This window comes from Balaenoptera physalus (genome assembly GCF_965194825.1).
Source record: "Balaenoptera physalus genome assembly, chromosome: 2".
Taxonomy (NCBI): domain Eukaryota; kingdom Metazoa; phylum Chordata; class Mammalia; order Artiodactyla; family Balaenopteridae; genus Balaenoptera; species Balaenoptera physalus.
Genome location: NC_138883.1, coordinates 22596944 through 22617532, shown reverse-complemented (window position 1 = coordinate 22617532; position 20589 = coordinate 22596944). Strand labels below are relative to the sequence as shown.

General features: G+C 34.4%; 1 protein-coding gene across 5 annotated transcripts in view; it reads right to left on the bottom strand.

Moving 5' to 3' along the window:
• The window catches only part of CEP128 (centrosomal protein 128), a gene marked incomplete at its 3' end in the record, with an annotated part of 432096 nt that overhangs the window by 219194 nt on the left and 192313 nt on the right, over window positions 1-20589 (bottom strand). For all 5 annotated transcript variants that reach the window (XM_082451219.1, XM_082451220.1, XM_082451221.1 and 2 more), the window contains one exon: window positions 7732-7924. In XM_082451219.1, coding sequence (XP_082307345.1) covers window positions 7732-7924 — 193 coding nt within the window. The remainder of the gene's footprint in view (window positions 1-7731; window positions 7925-20589) is intronic.

Sequence of the window (20589 nt, the reverse complement as noted above, 5' to 3'; positions counted from 1 at the left end):
AAAGTTAGTTTTAGTAGACTGAAAGTAATATACATATATTCTTAACTTCTGACAAATGTCCAAAGATAGGCACATGTACCCAAAGAGGTTCAAGCAGGCTGGAGAATTACTTGACATAAACAGAACTGAGAACCAAGAGACAGAGAAACTATTACAAATCTCTAACTTCATGATTTTATTGGTGTATTGGTTTGCATGTATGCTGTAACAAATTACCACAGATTTTCTGCCTTAGAACAATGCAAATTTATGATGTTACAATTCTGTACGTTAGAAGTCCTGTACGGGTCTCACTGGGCTAAAATCGTGGTGTCAGCAAGGTTGCATTCCTTTCTAGAGGTTCCAGAGAAGAATCAATTTCCTTAACTTTTCTAGCTTCTTAGAGACCAGCCACATTCCGTGGCTTTGGTCATCTTCCTCCATCTTCAAGGCCATCAATGAATGGTACATTGAGTCTTTCTCACATCGAACCATCTGACTCCCTTTTCTGCTTCCTCTTTCACTTCTAAGAATGCTTATGATAACAGTGGGCCTAAATAGATAATCCAGGACAATTTCGTCTCCTCTAAACCCTTATTTGAACATAGCTACAAAATCTCTTTTGGCATATAATGTAACATATTAAAAGGTTCTGGGGATTAGGATGTAGACATCTTTGGGGGAGGTGAGCTGGCATTATTCTGCCTACTACAATTGATAACGAATATATACAAAACAAAATAGAAAAGAAGCATTAGCTTAAAAGAACTCAAACACAGCAAAGATATGCTTTGAATTTAATAAAAGCTAATTACTAACCTAAAAACTCACATCAAATCTTTTTTAGCACATGCAACTTTATCTTATTTTTCTCCCTGAATATGCTCATGATTCAAATTTAAGTAGACCAGTTTGCTGTTGTATGAAACAGCAGAAAATAATACAAATAATCTATAAAAGGATCAAAGAAGAAAATCTAAGAATTCATTTGTATAGTATATTTAACATTTCTGGATTTTCCAGAATATATTCCAGAATACAGAAATACATCCAATAATTTAGGAGAGGAAAAATGTAAACTTTAAATATCTGAACTCTCCATTCAATCAATACTTCACTGTTGCTAACAGACTATATTACTTAAAATATTGAAAATGTTTGTCTCCAAAATTAAGTTTAGCCAATAGAAGTAGTACAAGCATCAGGCTCATTACCCACATGGGCAGGTGGGTGGAGATATTTATACCTAACTAAAGAATAATTAGCCATAACTTTCTATTGTCAATTTACTCACTAACAATGTGAATGTTGATTATATAATTCAAAGTTGATACCTGCACAGATCTGGTTATCAGGAGCTCCAGGCATATCATTAATTTATTCAATGCTGGTCCTAAGAACATTTAGCCAATTGAGTTTAATTTCAATCCCTGTTGACCTGTTGGGCTGGCTAGATTTTAAATCATAACACTAAACACTTGAGAAGTAAAATTATTGTAGTGAAACATATATAAGCAAAAACACAGATTAAGATTAAAATGAAATTCTGATTTGACTCAAATAGTTGACATAATTTTTTAAAAACCCACTGTTTTCCAATTGGTTTTTGAAAATAATTATGAAGAAAGCCTGAAAATACATGAGGGAAGACATAATTTCACATTAAACAAAATAATAGTTTAATGAGTTCAAATAATTTCCTCAATCAATTAAAATAATCTTTCATTATCTCTAATGACCAAGATCACGAGACTTCCGAACAAACTGGTGAAATGTAAAATAAAGTGCTAAAATAAATAACCAGAATCCAAATAAATTACATGACACTTAGAGATTATCCCTTAATTTAGAATGTTTAATTATACTCCAATAGGCAATAGAAAAAATTGGTTTTCCTTGCTATTAGACTAGACAATGACTAACATTTATATAAGTTGCATGACTGTCAAATATTGTTTCATAACAATGAAGAATTTCTAAGTCAAAGATAACTAATGAGAACCCGCTGTATAGCACAGGGAACTCCACTTCGCTGTACAGTAGAAACTAACACAACATTGTAAAACAACTATACCCCAATTAAAAAAAAAAAAAGAAATTCTAAGTCAATAACTACTAAACTTCTAAGAGGTCCATGACATTAACTTCTCAATAGGTTTCCTCTCCTTCTGGAACACTCCAGCTCCAACCTACAGGCCTAAAATAGCCCAGGAAACATAAAACAACTCAGATCTACAAATCTGGCAGCACTCACTGATAGAAACTCCTTGTACATGGGCCTAGGTTAACCTGGCACATGTCAGTTAATATGACACTAAATCAAACTAAGAATATTAGTGCAGAGAATGGTTATTCCAATGAATAGATAGTTTCTCTGTCATGTTTCACTTATAAATAGGTTAACATTGTTCTACCTAACAGACAAGTTCGTAAGATAGTGAAGGGAATCAAATATAAATTTCTACAACAATTAACTTTGATACTTCAGAAATATCTAAATTTAATCATCAGTTTGGCTGTCCTCCACCTCTTCTATATATACCACTGTAAACAAATGCTGAAATATGCAGAAGAGATCACTATGCAGGTAACCCCTGGAGAGAAGTTTTCCTCCTCCTCTTTATTATAGAAATCCTGCTGCATTTTTCAACATGTAAATCAAAAGACATGTCCTACAAAAAACCTCCCCATATGGGCCTTAACAGAAGTAATCAGTACTTCCCTTTTCACCAGGAACATGGTGCTTATATTTCTAGTAACGTATTTATCTCATCCTACTTCCTAATAGATACATTTGTAAGTATGCAACTACAACAGCCTTTGCTTGGTCTTCATTACCCATATTAAGTCCTCATTATTTCTGAATCACCAGGTAGCACCTAAAATATCTTACACCTAATACATCTTATACCCATAAGGCAAGAAATTACCATATCATCTCTCTGTCACAAAAGTTTGGGTCTTCCTGAGACTTTTTTTATGATTTTAAGGAATAGATAAAAACAGGATCCCTCTTGTTCTCCCACCAAATCAGCTCCTCCTTCCCAACTTTGCTATTTCTCCCAATGGCAAACCATTAAGACCTTAGAGTATCCTGTGAGTCTTCTCTCTCATTCACCTACACTGGTCAATCCTGCACTAATTCCTCCACAAAATCTTTTGCATTTGTTGCCACTACTAATGTCCTCTGTCAGTCCCTCTTTTGCTTTTACTGAGACTGTTACAATAGGCTCCTAACTAGATGCATTTCCACAATCAATACTAAGATGGGATCTAATAACTGAGTTTCAAAATATTTGGAGAAAAAAAAAAAATCACACACACAAAGTAATAGCTGGATATTTTAAAAATCCTCTATCAGTTATTGATAGAAATAAACAATTTCAAAAAAAGAAATTAACAATATCAGTAGGGATATAGGAATCACCAGGGACATAGAACAGTGTGAAACAATTTAGCATAAGTGACTTTTACAGAACATTTCACAATAAATGCAGAACATAACTTATTTTCAAGTGCACATGGAAAATTTACTAAGATAGACCACATTTGGGGCCATAAAACAAGTCTCAGAAAAGGATCAAAATCATTGAATCAAGAGTATGTTTTATGACTGCAAGGGTACTAAATTTAGAAACTGATGATAAAATATCTAGAAAACTACATAACTGGAAATTCAGTAGTACACTTCAAAAAAACCCCATAGGTCAGAGAAGAAATCACAAGGAAAATATTTTCTAATTCACACTAAGTGATAATAAAAAGACAAGATACCAGAATTTGTGGAATGCATTTGAAGTATTGTTAAGATGGACATTTATAACTTTAAATGACTATATTAGGAAAGAGAAGTATTGAAATAAAGTTTTCAACTTGGGAATCCAGGAGAATAACAAATGATACAAAAAGGAAGTAAAAGAAAGGAAATAAAAATAACAATAGAGATCAGTAAGACATTAAAAAGACAAACAACAGAAAAAAATTTAAATTCAAAGGCTGTTTCCTTAAAAATAGTAATAAAACCCTCAGCAAGACTTATAAAGAAGAGAGAAAACAAATTACCAATATCAGGAAAATAATAAGAGACATCAGCACAGATCTTACAGAAACTAAAAGAATTAAAAAGGGGATATTACAAAAAGCTTTAAGCCAATAAATTTGACAACTGCAATAAAATGGAAAAGTATCTTAAAAGGCACACATTAACAAAACTGACTCAAGAAGAAGAAATTCTGAAAAACCATACATCTATTAAAGAATTCAAGTTTAAAATTAAAAACCTTCCCAAAACAAAAACTACAGGTGCAGAAGATTTCATTGATGAATTTTATCCTACATTTACAAAAAAATAATACAAACTTTACACAAATGTTTCCCAAAAATAAAAGGGAAACACAACTCATGTTAAGAGTCACTGTTATACTAACATTCAAATCTGATAAAGACATTACAAGAAAAGAAGTTATAAACCAATATTCCTCACCCACGTAGGTGCAAAAATTCTTAACAAACTATCACTAAATCAAATCCAGCCATATGTAAAAGGAGAAATACATTTTGACAAACTGGAGTTTATCCCAGGAAAACAAGGTTAGTTTAATATGTACTGAAGGTTCCAACCAGTTGATTAAGACAAGGGAAAAAGAAAAGAAAGAAGAAAGCAAAACTGTCCTTATTTGCAGAGGACATGATCATGTACAAGGAAAACTCTAAGTGCAAGGAATAAACAACAACTACTAAAAGTTACTACAACGAATAAATGAGCTTAAGGTTACAAAATACAAGTTTAATATACAAAAAAATCAATTATATTTATACCTACTAGAAAAGAATGTTGGAAATTCAAATTTTAAAGAGTATTTTATATAACATCATAAATTTAAAAAAATTAGGAATAAATCTAAAAAGGATGTGCAAGACCTGTTTGCTGAAAATTACAAAACATCATGAGAAAAGTTAAAGACAACCTAAATTAATGGATAGATACACCATGTTCATAGATTGGAAGATATCGTCAATATTAAGATGTCCATTCTCAAATTAATCTATACATTTAACACAATCCTATCAAAACACCAGTAGATTCTTTTCTAAAACTGACGAGCTGATTCTAAGATGTATAAAGGAATTCAAGTGCTCTATAGATAACAAGATGAGCAATAAATTTTTATTAAATTAAAAAAGTAGAAATAAAGGCAATCACTTTGAGAGATTACAAACTTTATACCTCACCTTCTGAAGCTTTTATGAAAAAGCTGGGCACTTGATATAATTATCTAAATGCTCAGATATTTGGTTCTTTTGCATTTCTCCCCAATGACAGTTTTATGATTTTATAATAGACTATTGCATATTCCTTATGCAAAGAAATGACTTACAGGGTGCCAATACTGATAAATATTTACTAAAAGAAAAATGGGGTTGTAATCTAGTGTTAATTAGTGGATAGGCTATAACATATAACATGTATAGAGATCATACAGTGTTTTATCTATAAGTTCCATAACAGATTCTATTGTACTGTCATTAAAAAAAAAATTAAAGGGCATCCCTAACTTTTATTATTGGCACAATTTACATCTTTCAATTGCACTAGACCAGCAATTCTCAAAAGGTGTTTGGGCACCATCCAAGACCCCTTAATTATAATACTAAAATGTTACTTGTCTTTTCCACATTCAATTTCTCATGAATGTAAAATGCAGTTTCTTCAGGGGTTACATGACAGGTAATATAACAACAGATTAGATGAAGAAGCAAAAGTGAAAATGTAGCTATCTTCTTTTAAGACAGCAATTAAAGAGATTTCCAAACGTTCAAAAAACAAAGTCACTCTTTAATTTTTTTGTATTGAAAAACAGTTAAATTTCATTGATTTTTATGTTAGTATGAATGGATTTATAATTATTATTTTAAAGGTATAAATATTTTCAAATACCCAGTTTTAATTTTTAATATGATAGATATTGATATACACAATGTACATTAATAAAAGATCTTTGAGTTCTCAAAAATTTTAAGAATGTAAAATGATTCTGATACCAAAATTTGAGAATCACTGCAGGACTGTAATAAACAATTTTTAAGTGGTATGTGTAGAGAGAATAATCCTGATCACTAAAATAAAAAACAAAAAATTTACTTTAAAAAGAATTATCATATGTTAATGTTTAGTTTTTCTTAGTGGGACACTATATTACTCTTCTTTCTGGTTCTTAATAAAGTTCAGTAAGAGAAAAAGCCTTGGACTTCCCTGGTGGTGCAGTGGTTAAGAATCCACCTGCCAACACAGGGGACACGAGTTCAATCCCTGGTCCGGGAAGATCCCACATGCTGCGGAGCAACAAAGTCTGTGAGCCACAACTACTGAGCCTGTGCTCTAGAGCCCACAAGCCACAACTACTGAGCCCACATGCTGCAACTACTGAAGACTGCACGCCATAAAGCCCGTGGCCGCAACAAGAGAAGCCACCGCAATGAGAAGCCCATGCACCACAACAATGACTAGCCCCTGCTCACCACAATTAGAGAAAGCCTGCATGCAGCAATGAAGACCCAACACAGCCAAAATAAATACATAAATAAATAAATTCATTAAAAAAAAAAAGCCTAAGGCCAACATAACATAAGATACACATAGGATTCCTATACCTCATGCTATTTTTCTTCTTCCCATTATATCCATCCCTAGTAGAACCAAACAGAAAGGTAATTTTCCATGACTCCTGTCTAATTTTTAAAGTTAAGTATTGCCTACATATTAAACCCTGTGCCGTGCTCTCCCAAACTCGCTTTCCCTTACTCTACTGCTTTCAACGATGTGCTTATAACCTCATATATTACATAATTTACTTATTTATCACATTTATTTTGTCACCCCTCTCAATATAATGCAAGGTAAACAAGAGTAGGATTTTTGGGACTTCCCTGGTGGTGCAGTGGTTAAGAATCTGCCTGCCAATGCAGGGGACACAGGTTCAATCTCCGGTCCAGGAAGATCCCACATGCCACGGAGCAACTAAGCCCGTGAGCCACAACTACTGAGCCTGTGCTCTAGAGCCTGCAAGCCACAGCTACTGAGCCCACACACCACAACTACTGAAGTCCGTGCACCACAACTACTGAAACCCACATGCTCTAGGGCCCACGTGCTGCAACTGAAGCCCGCACGCCTAGAGCCCGTGCTCTGCAACAAGAGAAGCCACTGCAATGAGAAGCCCCCGCACCACAACGAAGAGTAGCCCCCACTCGCCGCAACTGGAGAAAGCCCGCATGCAGCAACGAAGACCATCCAACGCAGCCAAAAAAAAAAAAAAGAGTAGGATTTTTTTTCTCATTTACTGATAATATCCTTAGCACCTATAATAGTACCAAAGACAAAATAGACACGAAGTAAATATCTGTTGAATGAATTAATGGGTATTTTACTGGAGTAAAATATAAATTTTGGCATTTTACCAGGGAAGAACAAGCATGTCTTAGCAAATCAGCACTTGCAAATGGACAATAGACACAAATGTTATCTATGTACACAGGAGGGATACAGTAGCTGAAGGAGAAATTCTCAAGGAGAAACAGTTTTCTCTTCTAGACCCAGAAATGAAGATAAGGAGACAAGAGACAAGGAAAGGAGATGAATTTGGAAATTCTGTAGTTCAAACCAGAGCCAAGAGAAACAGAATTTTTTTTCCCAAACATAAGATTCCACAAATATAAACAAAGAAAAATAAAGAGTAAGAGCAGTTAACACACCTCTCTTCTCCCGATGTATTTCTTCCAGAAGCTGCTCCTGTCTTTCTATCTGTTCAAAGAGACACTGAAGCTCAGCTTCCTTGTTTTCAGTCATGTTCCCGAGTTGTTGTCTGCACAACATCAGCTGGTGCCGTAGACTTTTCTCTCTGTTTTCTCTCTCTCTCAGTTCCTCACAGAGCCACTGAAGTTTAGTCTAAAAATATGACATTTATATCTAATTTTTAAAAAAATCTAGAAAACAGTAGCATTCCAAAACATGAGAAAGTCATGATAATCTGAATTTAGACAATAACTAACAAATTTAAGCAAAATTTTAAAATACCCATAATGTTTTAATTTGCATAATGGTTTATATCAGTTAAAAGTTGGTGCAGAAATGATTTCCTTGGATTTTTATAAAATATTTGGTATACTCTATCATCTTTGGAAAGGCAGTACTACAGAAAAGTTTGGCCTCCTAAACTTCCAGGTGTAATACAATTAACCCCTTAATTTGATATATAAAGCAGTCTGGTGCAAGCATTTGAAAATCCAAAACACCCCACAATAGACCTAGAAACTGGTTATGAAGGGAATTTTAGAGATTAAAAAATAAGATAAAATTCCTAGTTTTGTTTCTAAAAATGCATATCCCCAAGGGTCTAGCTAATCAGGTAGAGAGAGAGATTCTATACGGCATGAGGCAGATAAAGTCTGCATTTGTCCACATTTAAAACTAGGAAATTTAATCAAAGCAACTCTCTTTTCCATGGACTCTAACCTCACCAACTCTAATATTTAGATATTTAAAACAGGGATGAGAAAAGAAATCTTTCTTCCACCTTCAATAGAACAGAATTTCAGTCGGGTCTTAGGACCTTCCAAGGTGAGGCTACCATCCAATTTCTAGTTGATTTTAAATAATCTAAACAGTCTTCACCTCAAAGAAGCAAAATAGGGGAAGTCATGAACTAGAAGGGAAAATGAAATTAAGCAAAGGGACAATTTCCCTGAATAGCATGAATCCATAAGCAAGAATGTTCTAGGCCTCTAGAAGTCTAGAAGGTTCTTAGGATATGCCCCAGTATATTAAAAGTAGCTGTGATAGAATTAGCCTATGATGAAGCAGAACTGGGATATGGCCCTTAGACCGGGATCCCCCCACATACATCAGCTTTCAAACATCCCCAGAAATGAAAAAAAAGGCAGTTCCTTTGGTCAGAAGGTCTAACAGATGGTGACAAAGAACAAAATACTGTCATTAGTCGAATTATGGATAAATTATACACTTATATTGTAAGGTAACAAATGTATAATATGTTGGGTGAAGAAAAATGGAAATCACACTTGTAAAGGCATGATTTATTAATAACAAAGCACTTTTGATCAGACCAGAGCTTATGTTAATGAGGTGGCTTAGGGTGGGGCCCCCAGATAGCCTCCGTAAGGGGCTGATCATTAGAGAGTTGAAACTTACAATCCTACTCATCAACCTCTAAGAAGGGGGATGGGGGACAGGAAGGGGAGGACTGAAGATTAAACTCTATAAAGACTCCTGAACAATGAGATACGATGAGCTTCCAGGTTGGTGAATACATCCACATGCCAAAAGGGTGATGCACCCAAAATTCCATAGAGACAGAAGTTCCAGTACTAAGGACCCTTTGGGACCTTGCCCTATATACCTCTTCATATGGCTGTTCATATGCATCCTTTATAATAAAGTAATAATAGTAAGTCAAGTATTTCCCTGAAATCTGTGAGCCATTATAGCAAATTAATGAACTATGGGAACCCCAATTTGAAGCCAGCTCAGATAGAAGTGTAGGCAACCTAGGGACTCAATACCTGTGACTGGTAGCTGAAGGTGGGGGAGGGGGAGTCTTGTGGGACTGAGCCCTTAAACTGAAGGATCTGCAGTAACTCTGGGTAGTTGGGGTCAGAGCTTTAATTAAGTTGTAGGGCACCCAGCTGATGAATGCAAAAAATAGAAAAATTACTTGATGTGGAAAACTCAAACTTTTGGAGTCAAAAATATTGTGAGCAGAAACAGATCATAATAGTAGGTATTTCACAGGAAGGGCAGACCACGAGGATTTTTCATCTTCACAGCTCTGATTTGCACAAGCTAAATTCTTGGTAACTGCAATAGAAATACTGGGAACTCCCTCCTCCACCAACTATCCACTAACAGGGTGGTCACTCTACTGCAGACAAAGCAAGCTAAGAACACTGAAGTCTCAACTGTAATTTCCCCAGATTGTTTATAAGGCTTCAGTTATGAATATAACTTATAAATAGATATTTTTTAAAATCTTCAACAAAATACTAGCAACCAGAATCCAGAAACATATAAACAGGTTTTTACAGCATAATCAAGTGGGATTTATCCCAAGAATGCAAGGCTGCATTAATATCTGAAAATTAATTAATGTAATATGCCATATTAGTAAGAATTAGGGACATAAAGCCACAAGAAAATATCAAAAGGTGCAGAGAAATCATATGATGAAATTCAACACCCATTCACGATGGAGACACTCAACAAACTAGGAATAGAAGGGAACTTTCTCAACCTGATAAAAGACATCTATAAAAAACCCACAACTACTATCATACTCAATGGTAAAAGACAATGCTTTCTCCCTAAGATCAGAAACACGAAAAGAATATCTGCTCTCACCACTTCTATTCAACACTGTATTAGGAGGTCATGGCAGGGCAATTTTGCAAGAAAATGTAACAAAATATGTCCACATTGAAAAAAAAGAAGTAAACATATTTGCATCTATTTGCAGATAACATGTCCCTGTATAAGAAAATCCTAATGATTTCACTAAAAACATATTAGAACTAATAAAATAGTTCAGCAATGTTGTAGTACATAAGGTCAATATACATAAATCAATTGTATTTCTATATACTTGAATGATTAATCCAAAAATAAAGTTAAAAGTCAACTGTATGTACAATAGCATCAAAAGGATAATATACTTAATAATACACCTTTAAAAAGAACTGCAAAACACACTCTGAAAATATCTGAAAGAAAAATAACTCTACAAAACACTGTTGAAAAAAACTTTAAATACCTAAATAAATGGGACCATATCCCATGTACAAAGATCAGAAGACTTAATATAGTTTAGACAAAAATACTCCCCAAACATCCTACAGATTCAATGCAATTCCAATCAAAATCCCAGCTGGTTTTTTTGAGAAATTGACAAGTTGATCCTAAATTTCATATGGACATTCAAGGGACCCAGAATAGCCAAATAAAGTGTTGAAAAATAAGAACAAAGTTGGAGGACTCACTCTTACCCATTTCAAAGCTTCCTACAAAGCTACTGTAATCAAAACAGTGTGGTACTGGCATAGGATAGACATATAGATCAATGAAATAGAATTGACAGTCCAAAAATAAAACTATACATATACGGTCAACTGACTTTCAACAAGGGTGCCAAAACAATCTGATGAGGAAAGAATAGTCTATTCAACCAGTGGTGCTGGGACAACTGAATAGTCACATGTAAAAGAACAGAGTTGAACCCATACCTCATACCACATAAAAAATGGATCAAATGGATCAAAGACCTAAATGTAATTGTTAAAAATATGGCTACAAAAAAATAAATTAAATAAAATAAATAACTAAATAAAAATTTTAAAAATAAATAAATAAATAAAAATATAAGACTCCTAGAAGAAAACAGGCAGAAGTCTTTGTGACTTTGGTTTGGCAATCATTTCTTAGACATTACACCAAAAGCACAAGCAACCAAAGAAAAAAGCTGATAAGCTGGACTTAATCAAAATGTAAAATATTATGCTTCAATGGTCACAATTAACAAAGTGAAAAGACAACTCACTAAACAGGAGAGAATACTTATAGATCACATATCTGAGAAAGGACTTGTATCTAGGATACGTAAAGAACTCAAATAATAAATGAAAAGATAACAAATTGAGCAAAAGATCAAAATAGACATTTCTCCAAAGAAGATATATGAATGGCCAATAACCACATGAAAAGATGCTCAACATCACTAGCCATCAGGGAAATGCAAATCAATACCACAATAGAATTCCATTTCACACCCAGCATGATAGCTATAATCAAAAACAAACCAGATGATAACAACTGTTAGTATGTATACAGAGAAATTGAAATTCTCATATACTGACAACAGGAATGTATGGAATGTACAACAGTGTAGTCACCTTGGAAAAACAATCTGGACTTTCTTCAAAAGCTTAAACATAATTACCGTATAACCCAGCAATTCTCTCCTAGGTAAGTACCTATGAGAAATGAAAACATATGTTCACGCAAAAAACTTGTACTCAAGTGTTCATAGCAGCGCTATTCATGATAGCCAAGAAATTAAAATAATCTGAATGAACATCAACTGGTAAATGAATGTGGTATATCCATACAATGGACAGTTATTTAGCAAGAAGTATAGTAATGATACATACTACAACATAGATGAACCTTGCTAATATTCTGCTAAATGAAAGAAGTCAATCATAAAGGATAGCATATTTTATGATTCCATTCATAGGAAATGTCCAGAACAGACAAATCTATAGAGATAAAAGCAGATTACTTGTTGACTAGTGCTACAGGGAGGGTGGATGGGCAGATAAGGATGTGATGGCTAATAGTCCAGATTGTCTTTTTGGGGTGATAAAAATGTCCTAAAATTCATGTAGTGATGGCTGCACATCTCTGTGAATATACTAAAAACTACTGAATGGTAACTCTAAATAGGTCAAATGTATGGTACATGAATTATATCTCAACTTAGCTGTTATTTAACAAAAGAAAGAGAGAGAGAGGGGGAGAGAGGGAGGGAGGGAAGGAGGGAGGGAGGAAGGAAGGAAGGAAGGAAGGAAGGAAGGGGAAAGTAAAAGGGGATAGATCAACAAAGCTAAAATTAAACCTCCTTGCAGAGATGAGACCTGGCTGACCTGGCTTTAGTACTTGCTATACAATTTGTAGGCCTCTGTCTTGTCTATATGTCACTAGATAAATACAGGAAGTCCTCAACTTAAATTAGGATGTGAACTTCCAATTATGACTACAGAAATTTAATTAAGTCTGCTTCATTTCCCAAGATCCACCTTGAAATACTATTGCAAATAGAAAAAGAGAAAAAAACTTCCATAGCACAGAAAACATGGTCAATTCTGCCAGATTAAAGGAGCACTTTCTACTTTAACATTCCACTAATGCATTTAGGAAGAAAACAGGGTGAGGGTTAGGGATATACCATCATCCCCATCTAACCACAATATGAGAGACAAGGATGTGAATTGGACTGTTCTTTAGAAAGCACACTCTCTATATAGAGTGGAGCAAATATCGGAGGCTGGAAGTCAGGAGGCTGTTACAATATTCCAAACAAGTGAAAATGGTAAGGGTTGAGCCAAAATGTACGTATTTGGACTTAAATGTGAGGGGGGTAAGGAAGAGAAAGGAATCAGTATTGATGGTCAATTTTTAGCTTAAACTGAAACAGGAAACCTAGAAGAAGCAACGATTTAGGGGTTAAGAAGTTAACATTAGGATGAAACATATAGAAGTTGTTAGGAACAAAAGATACAGAAGCATAGATGACTAATTGGATATCCAATTATATATACAGCTCTAAAGCTCAAGAGATATGGTCAAGAGATACAAAACTAAAGAATCAACAGCCTAAAGGAAGTTAACGGCATAGGAATAGATAAAATAGCTCATAAAGAATATCTACAGAGAAAACAGAAGAGGGTTTAGAAGAGATAAACACAAGAGAATTTCAAAATAAAATGGAGATGTAGATAGAAAGTCGGGAGGAAAATACAAGAGTCTGGGGCGATAGAACCCCAAAGGAAGAAAATACTACAACAAGGTGGATATCCTCAATGTCAAAGACTCAAAAGGAAGGGACAGGTATATCTAAAAATATATATTTTTGTCAAAAATAACTGCAGCTCAGCCCATTAGACCAAAATAGGACTGAAGCATGAACACCAAACTGTTTATGGTGATTATGCCTTTATACCTACAAAAGATGAGTGTAAATATTGAAATTTTATTCTCAATACTGTTATATTTGTTACTGTTTATTTCTCCATTTAGCTATGTTAGTTTTTCCTTTAAATATTTAGGTGCTCCAACATTGGGCACATATCTACAATTGTTCTCTCTTCTTGTACTGATTCCATTATAATGACCTTCTTTGTCTCTTTTTATCATTTTTTGTTTACAGTCTATTTTGTCTGACATAACTAGAGCTACCCTTGCTTTTTTTGTTTTCTTTTTTTTGGTGGGGGGGGAGTTGGGTTACCATTTGCCTGAAATGTGTTTTTCCATCCCTTCACTTTCAATCTATGTGTACCTTTAAGGCTAAAGTAAGTCTTTAATAGGCAGCATATTGTTGGATCTTGTTTTTTTCCTATCCATTTGTCTATTCTATGTCTTTTAATTAGAGAATTTAATCCATTTACATTTAAAGTAATTATTGATAGGTAAGGGCTTACTATTGCCATTTTGTTAATTGTTTCCTGGATGTTTTGTAGGTTCCTTGTTCTTTGATTCTTATCCTGCTGTCTTTTTTGTGTATGTTTTGTTGTCTTCTGGTATCAATATGCTTTGACTTCTTTATCATGTTGTTTTATGTAATTATTATAGGATTTCCCCCTTGTGGTTACCACGAAGCTTACATAAAATATCTTAAATGTGTATCACCCTATTTTAAACTGATAACAACTTAACTTCAATAGAATTCATAAACTTCACACTTTTACTTCTCTTCCCCCTCCTATTTTAGGTTATTGCTGTTACAATTTACATTTTTTTAAAAAATTCTTTAACTTAGATTGTATGGCTATATGTGTGTATGTACAGTTAGTTACAATCTCCAAAATGAGAATGTATTCAATGCACTAAATAATAGAAATTATTCTAGACAATTATTCAGTAATTTTGATACAGGTCAGCTGGAAAATGATTCTAAAACATTACTACTTAAGTCATTAATTTAGTAATTGATATTAACTAGGCAAAATAAGGAAAAGCCTATGCTATCACTGCTTCTATATTAAAACTACAATCTGAATCTGTAGACCACACCTTCTATTAACCTCATCAATCTTTGCCAGTTCCTCAAGAAAAATAAATAAAATGAAAAGCCCTGGTGACTATCATATTATTATTGGTATGATGCAAGGAAACAAGGGAAAGGTTAGATGTATAGTTTCTGGAAAAGATATATTTTCAACAAAGTCTTTTTGCTGTTTATTTGGCACCTCAAGCACATACACATCTTTATTCTTGTATGTTAAAGAATTTAATATAATAAACCCTCAACACATTTTTCAAGAATTTTATAATATTCTTCAATTAAAATCTCCTAGGGAGTTTCCAAAACAACCAACATACGCGCATGCGCACACACACCCACATGCACATTACAGCTAGTTTTGCACATGGTGAGGCCCTGACACACGTAATTAAATGAACAATTAGATGCTGTTAATTTTTTTTGGAAAGACGCAGCACCTTGCATCTAAGTAATAAAATAGAAAAAGAGAAGGGTATCTTGAAAACAGAAAAAATCCAAAGTTCTTTTAGTTTTAATATATTAAGAAAGCTTAATGAATATTCAAAAGTAACACATTTAGGACCTGAACACTATCAATTTGAATTATACAAAATATAATCACAAAGAAGAAGGGCTGAAAGGAGGTACATACGAAAGCCCTGATAACTCTATGCCATGCAGGCATGGTCCTAAACAGCAGCTTTCAGATGCCAATCCCCCCAGGATTAGTCTAAGATCAGATAATTATTTAACATTATCACAAATGGCTAGGTATTAGAATATAAATTGATGTATTAGTATGTTGGGGACGATTAAATGAAATAACCTTGACATACAGAAGAAATACATACATGCAAGATGAAATTTGAAACAGATTAACGAGAAGGAATGAACTTAAAAAAAAATCAAATATGGATTGATAAAAGGTATGAAGTTCACAGTTGACCATAAAAATCCTTGTGAGGAAAGAGTAAAAGGAGTCAGATTATTCAACCTCTTATTTACAGGAAGACCAACATGTTCTAGGACCAAGTCGCTATTAGATAATATTATAGGAGTTAATTTCAGTGGTTTACATCAGAGACATCAAATGTACATGCTAAAGGTGCCAGATAGGAAACATCTGTAAAAGTACATAGAAAATATGTTCTCTTTTGTTTTTCTTGAAAAGTTCAATTCAGGCTACAATGTTACTATTTACCATTTTGAACCACGCATGGATACAAGAGATAAATCCACTTCTCTTCAATCGACTTAAAAAAAAATAATGTGCAAGCCTAAAGATAAAATCAAGTAATACTTTTCTTCCATATTGGGAGTCAACAGAAAATGATGGTGATTATGTCAAATGATAGCTAACTATATTAAGAAAGCTTAATGAACAGTCAAAAGTAACACATTTAGGACCTGAACATTATCAATTTGGATTAAAAAAATGCAACCACAAAAAAGAAGGGCAAGAAGGGCACCACATCTAATGTGGTATCATGTCCATGGTTCTTCTTCTTAACTCTGTTTTCTACCACAACCGAATGAAACCCTAGTGTTATCAGATCCTCTGATATCTCAAAAGGAAAACAATTTCATCTTGTAATAATGCACTTAATTGATTTTTTTAAAATGTTCATTACCAAATCAATTTTTTTTAACTCATGTGGTCCAAACAAAATGACTTCCTGGGGATCACCAGCTTCAATCATCCGGTTTAATCTGTTCTTTCCCAATGATTTAATGGCAAATTTAGAAAATACCTTCACATTTCTTTTTCTTAATGTTTTCCTACTTATTCCATCCCAGTCTTTGGCCCCTGTTCACTACCGCTGCTAAGAGATGATAATAAAAATAATTCTGTTTTGTCATAACAATAATCCTACTGGTTCTGATAAAAACAAAACAATAACAAAAAATTATTTGCAACAAAGCATTAATCAGGTTTGATCTGTGTTATGGACTGAATTACATCCCTCTCAAAATCATATGTTAAAGCCCTAACTCTCAGTGTGACTGAATTTGGACACAGGGCCTTTAGGGAAGTAATTAAGGTTAAATGAGGCCATAAGGGTAGGGCCCTAATCCTACAGGGCTAGTGTCCTTATAAGAAGAAGAGACACTCTCTGACTCCTAACCTTCAACTCCTCCAACCATACCGCCAGCCCCCACACGAGAGGTGGCCGTCTACAAGGCAAGGAGAAGTCTCACCAGAAACCAACCCTGGCAACGTGATCTTTGACTTCTAGGCTCCAGAGCTGCGAGAAAATAAATACCTGCTGTTTAAGCTACCCAGTTTTGTTGTGGCAGCCCTAGCAAACTAATACAGTATGACCTATGGCTCCAGTTAATTCCTATTGAGCCTTTATTCCATTGCCATACAAAATTAAAAATAGGTTATAGCTAGATGCTTGATATGAATTGAATAAGTATGCAGAATATATTATTAATCCTACAAAACAAATTAACTTATGGACATTTAATCAACCAATAATCAATTAAGAGAATCAAGAGTCTGTTAGAGAAACAGCCGTTATCTATCATTCATTAAGTATCTTGGAGAAACAGCTTGGAACACAGTATAGGAATAACTTTACCAATTCCAAACAATAATTAGCTGACAAGGCTATTAATCACAGTGCAAACACCATTCTATTAACCACTCACAAGAGCATCTTACAGATTACATAATAGGCTCATTTATTTAACTACATCAACAAGTATTGCTAAGTAAACCAAAATAGGGAAAGAATTTCTAAATAAGGTAATTTTTTACCTTCTTAGTTGACAGCTTGCTACTAGGTGGGAATATTTTGAAGTATCTAGTAAAACAATCAAAATGATCTTTTTAATCTGTAAGAATCCTCTAATGAGATTCACTGGAACAATGTACCGAAAGTCACTAAGGAATGACTCAAAGCTAAAAACCAAGGAAAACAGAAAATTCAAATAAAAGATTATAGTTGATAGAGTTAGCAATAATATCAGGAACCATAATTTTGCTGCTTTTAACTACTATGCTTCCTTCACCAAAACTCTAAAAACAATTTTGAGAGAAAATGTTTACATAAGAACCAGAGATAAAGAGGATGGCAATTTTTTAAAATGTGCTAGATCACCAAAACAAGAATTAAACCAGAACTGCAAAATTCAAATCTAAATCAAAATATAATTAACCTCAATATTATATTATATTATTAATATAATATAACCTCAAAATATAATTCTTCCAATAATACTTTCTCTACTTTTCTGCTTGGTTTGAAAATAATCTGGAAGAAATATACCCATAATCATAGTACATATTAAAAAATACAAAATGCTTCCTCCAGTTAAGCTGAGAGTGTTCCCTGTATACTACCTAAGGATATTTCCACCACGTGAACGAAGATACCTGAGTATTTGTATCACGTTTTGATGTCTACACTGGAACGATAAAATACTAGATGGTCATTTGCATCCTTCAACAAGAATTAAATACAGCAGGTCTAATACTTCTCACACAATAACTGTTTTTAAAAAATCCACATCACTAAAAAGACAATATTCATAAATGTAAGGTTTATATTCAAGTGTAGGTCACACAATCAGTAGAAAAAAACAATGGCACAGAGTTCAGAGATCCAGGTTCCCAAACCCTTCTCAGAAACTAGTTTTATGTCCTTAGATAAAACTCAAAACTCCCAGGACCTGTTTCTCATCTACAAAATGAGAAAGTCAAACTTCACAATCTCTAACGCTGCTTCAGTTATAATATTTCAAAAACAGTAGGGAAAAGCAAATGCTTGTCAACGCGTGAAACACGTTATATTGATACTGTAAAACGCGTGACTCTTTGGGATGATACCAAATAGGATAATATAGGAAAATCCCCAGATAACTTGGAAGTATATTTCTTATTTATATAATCTTAAAATTTACAGTACTGATCAAAGAAAACCAATATTTGAGAGCTGACATATTTACTGAAATCTAATCTGCTTGTTATTTATTCATTGGTGATATTTAAGCTGAGGAAGTAACCTGAGTAGGAAAATGCAGCAAGCCTAATTACTCTCTAAAAAAATATATTTATTGAGCATTTAGCCAAGCCTGTGGTAAGCACTAAAGATGCAATAGGAACAGGATAGACACAGGTCTTCCCTCATAACGCTTACAGATTAAAGAAAGAGGAGAAGAGTAAATGGGAGTTTCAGTACAGTGGGATAAAGGCCAAGAAGGAAAAGATCTTCAGAGCCAAAGAAGCATATAAATTCTCCTAAGATACACCTTTGTGCATCTTAAGAGAATAATTAATACCAGCCTCCCAGAATTAAATGTGCTCTCTAAACAAAAGAGTACTGAGCCTCCTGCATTGTGCTGAAGAGCAGTTGACACCAGCTTTTTTACTCACTATCATAAAATGATAAGTTAAGATCTGGGATCAAGAGTGATGCTTGCTAGTATTGTGGTTCCATCCTGAAAGTGAGTGCCTGATGGCTCTAGATTTGATGATTTGTGCCTATTTTCTCACTACAAGTGTCTTTGCTACTTCTCATTTCTCTCCATGATTTGAACCTAAACTCTGCTCTATGCCTTTGTCCCTGCTTCTCTTTAGGCATTCCTGCCCAGATAGAACTTTCTGGATATCAATCCCTGTGGTGGAAACTCTTCCAGTACTTCTGCTAGCTTGCCTATCTAGGACCCTGCATGTCTGTCTATTCCAATACTAACCTTTGACTGTAGTCTTCTAGTTTAAATGGAAAATCCTGGACATCTCCTTCTCCATCAGCCTCTGACATAACATTAAACACCACTTGCATATTGTCACCAAAATGTTTCTTCAGTCTGTCCCTTCCTCTGAATCTCTACAATTTCCTAAATTCAAACTTTCACCCTACCTCAACCAGAGTCCTGGGTCTCACCCGAAGACCTCTTAGCTGGTGTTCCTGCCTTTGGGCTTCCCACCTCTAACTTACCTTTCACATCACTATCAGAGTGATGCTTCTAAACTATGAATACGAACACTTCACTCTCCTGTTCAAAACTCCTTCATGATTCCCCACTAAATGCAGAGCTGACCCAACCTTTGAAAATGGCATACAATGCTCTTCTTGATGGATCTAATCTCTACCTCCTTCTGGAGCCTCAACCCTGACATTCCCTGACTCACATTTTCATATTGTATGTAGTATTGCCAAATCACTTGGGGTTTCTTTTGCATTTATCATGCTGTATCTCTTCCAGGCCATTCCTACAATTGTTTACTCTGTATGCATGTTCCTTCCTCTTAACCTGGCTGGCTTCAAGATTTATCTGCGACATCAGCCTCCAAGGCAGCTTTCACATACCTCTGTTACAGCTCTTACATGTAATGTTGAAATTATCTACATAAGTGTCGACTTTTCTAGAGAAAACGTGTTCCTCAGGAGGAAGCATCATTTCTTAATTCATTCGTTATGTCCACAGCATGTAATATAACATTGGGGCATAGTAGCTACTTAGAAAATTCTCTGCTAAACTGAATAAAATTTGGCCTCTACATGCCTTGTCAGGATTTATGACAAAAACAAATCCTTTATCTATGGGAACTCCTTGCATAACTTAACGACCACCTCAACCCTCTTCCTCCCTGCAATGTATTATTTTTACCCTTCATTGGTTATTTTATCTATGAACCTGGTCCAACTCTTAGTTGGGCTTCATGTTTATGTTATGTCACCAATGCCAACAAAGCAACAGTGACACAATTCCCACCCAGTCCCTTAGTTCTTCTAGAATTAACACTAAAAGAAGAAATTCACTTGGCAGATTT